General features: G+C 36.5%; 1 protein-coding gene across 1 annotated transcript; it reads left to right on the top strand.

Moving 5' to 3' along the window:
* The first annotated feature begins 1357 nt into the window (after window positions 1-1357).
* LOC103330562 (linoleate 13S-lipoxygenase 2-1, chloroplastic-like) lies at window positions 1358-7563 on the top strand. Its single transcript, XM_089053014.1, has 9 exons — window positions 1358-1890; window positions 4113-4381; window positions 4491-4728; window positions 4904-5224; window positions 5338-5423; window positions 5585-5695; window positions 5847-6148; window positions 6286-6552; window positions 6725-7563. The coding sequence occupies exons 1-9, from the start codon at window positions 1485-1487 to the stop codon at window positions 7482-7484; spliced, it is 2760 nt and encodes a 919-aa protein (XP_088909140.1). The 5' UTR covers window positions 1358-1484; the 3' UTR covers window positions 7485-7563.
* Window positions 7564-7777: the final 214 nt, after the last annotated feature.

Here is a 7777-nt window from a genome sequence, read left to right as displayed (position 1 = left end):
GAAACCTTTTCCCAAAAAAAAAAAAAAATTGTTGAAATAGAGACGGCTTAAAGGTTGGAGAGTTTATTTCTATTATACCTGGTTTGAGAGTGATTTTAGATAGGTAAAAAAGCACTTTTATGGATAATCACTTTAAGTGATTTCAAGTGATTTTATGAAGAAGCACATAGGAGATACTTATGTCCAGAATCACTTAAAATCACATAAAAATAATTATATGGAGAAGCACACGAGAGACCGTGGGTTGAATTGGCTCAAATTTTTAGTGTGCTCCAGTGATCATGGGTTCAATTCCTTATGTTACCCGTATATATGTGAGTTTTCTCTTTAAATTTTTTAAAAAAATTTCGAAGATCAAAGATAATTCTATAGAATTGAATTCCAATCACACACACAAATAGAACGATGATATAATTGGCACTTCCTCGTGTGTATCTAATAATTTTTAGAGAATGAAAATCCTTTTCTAATCACATCCACATTTTGGCACGATAATACTGCCAAGCCAAGAGACTAAATGGTGTCGCGTATGTACAACTCATAACCCATAATTGTCAACTTTCTCCTCCGTTTTTCTCTTTCATATAATATTTGTTTTCCTTATCTAAACTTTGGATTTCACTCCAGACTTTTTTATTTATTGGCATTTAAGTAATTATTACGCTTCAACAAAGGAAACAAAATAATTGGATAGTGGGGGCATGAGATATATATATATATATATATATATATATATATATGTGAAAAATGGAAAAGGCGTGCGAGCATGGGCACACTCACAGTTTCTATAATAAGGTAGCTGGCTGGCTGGCTAGCCAATCTAAATTTAATTGCTCCCAAAAACACACTGATTTTTTGTCCTGTTTATTTTAAAAAGATGATCAACACTTTGGATTCAACAAATACGTACACTACCATAATCAATTGATATAACTCATATTTACTGAGAAAATGAGATGATAATTTGACAAAAATCTTCCGGAAATGAGATTGAAAGATGTATAACGACAATACCTTCCCGTCAATTTCAATTACAAAAGGCAAAAGTATTCTTTCCAACGTAGCCTTTCTTATACACTTGGATTACTTAGATGCTCCAGATTTTACAAAATACAGACAACAACATAACACTCTCAACTCTTTTTCCGTTTATTTTTATTGAGACTATTCACAAAAGCCCTTTTCCCTCTTCCTTCTGCTAAGGCATTAAGGGATGCCCTGTAAATGTGAAAAAAGAATCTTGGGACGGAGGGGACCAATTACTTATTGCTACTAGTAGTATTCTTTTAATCCATGAATAAAACCAATCGTTTTCTTTTCTATATTTCTCGTGTTATTTATTGCTATTCAAGATCCAGCTAATCCAAAAATATATGTACCATGTTTTACAACACATTCTCTCTCTCTCTCTCGCTCTGTCTATAAATCTCTACAAATGCATGAACATTCTAGCCAAAGAAAAGGCAAACTAGCAGAGAAACATAATGAACTCTCAGCTGCAAAATCTCAACCATGCTCCATCCTCCTCTCTCTTACCAAAATCCTCCATTCATACCAATTATCTGATCAGGCATGGAAGCCCCTCCCTCATCAACATCCTTCCACGCCATCCTGTCCGTCAAAATGATCATAATAAGAAAAAGTCCTCCTCCTGCGTGGTGATCCGTGCTAGTTCTGGTGAGCTCGGATCATCTGCAGCAGTGTCCACGGTGACCACAACTATAACCTCAACAGAGAACAAGGCAGTTAGTGTGAAGGCTGTGGTTACAGTGCAGGTAACAGGAGGGTTTCTCTCCAGCATAGCGACACTGACTCGGCCCCTTGATGAAATTACCGATTTGCTTGGCAAAACCCTTCTTTTGGAGCTTGTTAGCGCCGAGCTTGACCCCAGTAAGCACTACTAATTTATTCACTTCATTCACTAAAAAATAACAAATAATTATTTTATTTTTTTCGATATTTATTATTCTTCATGAAATTTAAACTCAAAATTTTCTCGAACCACCTGAGATATGACAAGCAAAAAACATGTTTTTTTTTCCTTTCAAAAAAGAAAATATTATTTATATGTTTAATAACTTTCATTTTCATGTTTTTTATACTGAAAACAATTTGCTGTTTTCAGTTTTCAAAATCACCCTATTTTTCAAAACAACTTGAAGTATTTTCAGTTTTCATTTTCATTATTTTTTTCCCCTTTTTTTTTCACTAATATACCAAGCAAAAGACTAGTCGAACTAGTTTTTGTTTTGTTTTGTTTTTTCATTTCAGAAAAGAAAACATTTAAGTTTTTCCGGCCAGTGTAGCCTTAATTAACTACGCATAGATTTAGATGAGCACAAATTTTATTTTTATTCCATTTTGCATATACAAAAATCATTTAGAGTTACATTTTTCTTTGTTTGTTATAAAAGTAATAATAATTAACTGTTCATTATTCCTTGGGTCTTTGAGTAGCCAAAAGTCAGACAGCCCCTTATTCAAAAATACCCTTTTTAAAAAATTTAAAAGAAAATAAATTTGGCAGAGATTCGCATTGAATTGGACCATAATTTTGTGATTCAAATTTTGGTGTACTTCTAAGTGGTCTAGATTTTGGTGTACTTCCCAGTGGTTTTAGGTCCCTCCGAGCCCCCCTCCCTCCCAACTTTGACAACAACCAAAAGACCTAGTCTAATTACAGCTAGAATTGCTAAAGCAAATTAATCAGCTTGCCCAAACCGTTTTATCAACAGTTAGTAACTTTTTTTGTTAACAACCGACAGCAAAATATGTCTTTTTTATTTGACTCCCTATTTGCTCTCTCCCACATCCCTCATTTTCTCTTTCTGCAGTAACTTTATTATGCTAATTTACTTCACTATTGGCTGGGCTACCTGTGTGAACTATTTTTCTTAACCAAAGAGGGTAAGAATCTACTACGCTATTCTTCAATCAAATATGTACTCACAAGGGGTGGAAATTCAGACAACACCAGTGAATTGATCGAAATCTCCCCAAAATTTATGCGGGTCACCACGTATGGTAAAAAATTCATGTTAAATTCGTATCAACTCATCAACCTGTTCACCAATCCGCTCAACCCGATTAATAAACAAGTCGTGTGTCAATCCTTTTACAATTTGTCACATGTGAGGTTTTTTTTTTTTTTTGGATCAAAGAGAGAAATTCATTCAAACATTGGAACAAAGATTACAAACACCAATAACAATTGTCTTAACAAAAAAGCTACTAGGAAAGCCCTAAGAGTGGCCTCATTAAGGTGTTTAATTTGTTAGTTTATATTTTACAAGGTTAAAATATTCTTTTTGACATTAAATTTGTTTTTTTTTTGGTATACTACTTCAGTAATATCATAAGTTTTTATTTTTAATTTTTTTTATAAACGGGATAATCGAACCTAGGACCTAGGATATAATGATAAATACTCTTAATTACTTGAACTACAAGTCTCTTATATGTTATCATAAGTTTTTTAGTATATACGAGTAACATTATTGATAAGATTAATATTTAATATATTAAATGAGTTAAAATATATTTTTTTAGTGCATGAGTTTTTTTGGTCAACTTTTCGTACATGAGTTTAAATATTTTAAGTAGGTTAAGCGGATTAAACGGGTTAGTAGGATGATTTAAATAACAATTTAAGCGGGTAACATGAGTTGTATTTGAGTTGGAAATTTATGACCCATCTAATGCATCGAAATAACTCAAAGCAGACATGACACTGTGACACAACATGTTGGATTAATTTAGGGAGTTTCACTAAAACACCCAAAATGAGGGTTTAAATTATAAAAAAACTCAAGCACTATTTAAACATATAAACACACCCAAAACTCATCATTACACACACTCAAAATCCATTTATAAACACACCCAAAAAGTTGACTTTGGGGTTGATTTTGGGTGTTTTTCTATGTTTAAATAGTGCTTGGGTTTTTCTAAAATACATGTCTAGGATTGAGTTTATTTATAAATTTGTATTAATTTTATATCAAAATAAAGTAACGCTGGAAGAATTTGATGTTCATGATCAACCAATAAAGAATTTTGGAAATACTGATTAATTTACTGATTATAAATTTGTAAAATGGATTTTCTTGTAGAGACGGGGTTGGAGAAGGACAGGATCAAGGGGTATGCGCACAAAGCCAGCCACAAAGATGATGAGGTGATATATGAGAGTAATTTCACAATCCCAGCAGGTTTTGGAGCGGTTGGAGCAATTGAGGTGGAGAATGAGCACCATAAGGAGATCTTCATCAAGACCATCGACCTCCAGGGCTTCCCAAATGGCTCTGTTAATGTTCCATGCAATTCTTGGGTTCATGCCAAGTTCGACAATCCACAGAAGAGAATCTTTTTCACTAACAAGGTTTACATCCTTAATACTTTTCTTTAATTTCTAGTTATTACACCTTCTTAATCTTACTCATACTTCAATCTTATGTGTGTTCATTTATTTTATGTGAACAATGGAGCAGTCTTACATACCATCAGAGACACCGAGTGGGTTGAAGAGGCTAAGAGAATTAGAGCTGGAAAATTTGCGAGGAAATGGAGAGGGTGAAAGAAAAACATCCGATAGGATTTACGATTATGACACATACAATGATCTTGGAGATCCTGATAGCAAAGATGAACTGGCCAGGCCTGTCCTTGGCAGCAAAGAACATCCATATCCCAGGCGCTGCAGAACAGGACGGCCACGCACCAAAAAAGGTAACCAAATTCCCCAAATAACTATGTGCTTAATGTTTTTGAAAATGGAATATATCTACTTTAACTATATGAACCATTTGTTTATTTGGTATGTTGCTTAAGCATGTGTACTTGTATGGTTGAGAAACTATTAGAGCTATGCGATTGACTGTATCATATTGTTATGTCAATGCAGACCCCTTATCAGAACAAAGAAGCAGCAGTGTGTATGTACCAAGAGATGAAGCATTTGCAGAGGTCAAACAACTCACATTTTCAGCAAAGACCCTGAAATCTGTACTGCACGCGTTGATCCCTTCGCTTGAGACAGCGCTTCTTAATCCAGAATTAGGATTTCCCTACTTCACAGCCATTGATTCACTGTTCAATGAAGGGGTCACATTGCCTAAGCCAAAAACTAGTGGGTTTTTTCAGACAATCATCCCAAGGCTAGTAAAGACCATTACTGCTGGGGGAGACGATCTTTTGCTCTTCGAGACCCCCGAAATAATTGACCGTATGCCTTCCTCCTCTCTCTCTCTCTCTGTGTATATGTCTGTGTCCTCTGTTAAGTAAGATAAAATACCACATTGTCTTTGTCCTTTTGATTAAGCTAATCGTCCTTTACAGGTGATAAGTTTGCTTGGTTTAGAGATGAAGAATTTTCTCGGCAAACTCTAGCTGGTCTTAATCCATACAGTATAGAACTTGTCACGGTATGCTTTCTTATACATACAAGTACAACTCTTTCTCTTCAGTAAGAAAATCGAACTTCTACGTTCCCGTCTATCTTCCTTGTTGGTCAAGTAATTATGGTGTTTAATAGCATATCTTGTTTTCTCTTGTGGTGCTAAATTCTGTATTTTTATACCTGCAGGAGTGGCCATTGAAGAGTAAACTTGACCCTGAGATTTACGGCCCACCTGAATCATTGATTACAACAGAACTGGTGGAGAAAGAGATCAAAGGTTGTATGACTGTCGATGAGGTAACACGACATAGACATCAACTCTCGCATATTTTTCTTATTGTACACCTGTAAACTGGACGAAAATTTTCCCCCATTGATGCATATGACTTGAAATCGTGTAAACTGTGTGTGTCCTTGTGCACGCCAATTGCTTGAACTTGAAATGCAGGCTTTAAAAAGAAAGAAGATGTTTATTTTGGATTACCATGATCTTTACATGCCTTATGTGAACAAAGTAAGAGAGATTGAAGGAACCACACTGTATGGTTCTCGGACACTACTCTTCCTCACCGAGGATGGGACGCTGAGGCCTGTTGCCATTGAACTCACTCGACCACCGGTTGGTGACAAGCCACAATGGAAGCAAGTGTTCACCCCAACCTGGGATGCCACCGGTTGCTGGCTGTGGAGGCTCGCTAAAGCCCATGTTTGTGCTCATGATGCTGGCTATCATCAGCTTGTCATCCACTGGTAAGCAAATCTGTGCCCAAGTGATGCTTCTAGCTCATGCCTTCAGTTCAAGCAAGAATCTACTCTAATGGGGATTTGAAAGTAGCATGTCAGTGTTGCATGGTTGGTAACATGTTTGCACTGTTATATTTTCACAGGCTGAGGACTCATTGTGCTACAGAGCCATACATAATTGCAGCTAATCGACAATTAAGTGCAATGCATCCTATCTATAGACTTCTGCATCCTCATTTTCGGTATACAATGGAAATCAATGCTCTTGCTAGAGAAAGCCTCATCAATGCAGGTGGAATCATCGAGGGCTGCTTCTCACCTGAAAAGTACTCCATTGAGCTCAGTTCTGCTGCTTATGAGCAGCTCTGGCGCTTTGACATGGAAGCTTTGCCAGCTGATCTCATCAGAAGGTATTTCACATGATACGACTAATATAAGATTGATCCAAACCATGTGTTGTTCCAGGCAACTTTTTTATAACGAAGAATTTGCAATCTAGTTGCTACCAATCTTAAAAGACAAAAATTTCATTTGAAACGCCATGGAAGTTCATCGGCTAATTACTGTTTGCTTTAATTTCAGGGGAATGGCAGTTGAGGATCCTACAGCTGAGCATGGCTTGAAGCTAACAATTGAAGACTACCCATTTGCAAATGATGGTCTCATTCTTTGGGATGCCATTAAGGAGTGGGTGGGTGACTATGTAAACCACTACTATCCAGACCCAACTCTTGTTGAGTCTGATACGGAGCTTCAAGGTTGGTGGACAGAAGTTAGGACAAAAGGCCATGCAGACAAGAAAGATGAGCCATGGTGGCCTGCTTTGAAAACCCCAGAAAATCTAATTCACATTTTGACAACCATTATTTGGGTAACAGCTGGGCATCATGCAGCTGTGAACTTTGGACAGTACATGTATGCTGGATACTTCCCAAACAAGCCTACAATCGCTCGTACCAATATGCCAACTGAAGATCCGTCTGAGGAGTTTTTCAAGAACTTTTTGAAGAAACCCGAAATGGCACTGCTGATGTGCTTCCCCTCACAGATTCAAGCAACAAAAGTGATGGCTGTCTTGGATGTGCTATCTAATCATTCACCTGATGAGGAGTATCTTGGTGAGAAACTGGAGTCATCATGGGCTGAAAATCCTGTGATAAATGCTGCATTCGAGCGGTTCAATGGAAATTTGAAGAGGCTGGAAGGAATTATTGATGAGAGGAATACCAACTTGAAACTGAAAAACAGAGTTGGAGCAGGTGTTGTTCCATATGAGCTTTTGAAGCCATTCTCAACACCTGGGGTCACAGGAATGGGAGTTCCTAACAGCATCTCCATCTAAATTTGATGATCATGTTCTAAAAATTGTAAAATGTTAATGGGACTAGACTATTTATTATATGAATCCTAGTAGTTAGGTATGATCATGTTCTTCTTTGGTTATCATGCACACTCCTTTCTTATTTTGGGTATTTAGTTTTGGAAATCATTATAAGAATGACCAGGCGTAGCCTTCCAGCAAACTTCGCTTATTTGTTGTGCTCTCAAACAAACTCAAGTCTGATTTCAGACAAGAAAAAATAAAAAAAAGACTCAATGAGCCCACAAATCTACTATTTTGTATTAGATGCTATT

Source organism: Prunus mume, linkage group LG5, assembly GCF_029339155.1.
Source record: "Prunus mume cultivar Tortuosa linkage group LG5, ASM2933915v1, whole genome shotgun sequence".
NCBI lineage: Eukaryota > Viridiplantae > Streptophyta > Magnoliopsida > Rosales > Rosaceae > Prunus > Prunus mume.
The sequence above is the reverse complement of the archived record's forward strand: the minus strand, read 5'-3'. Positions and strand labels throughout refer to the sequence as shown.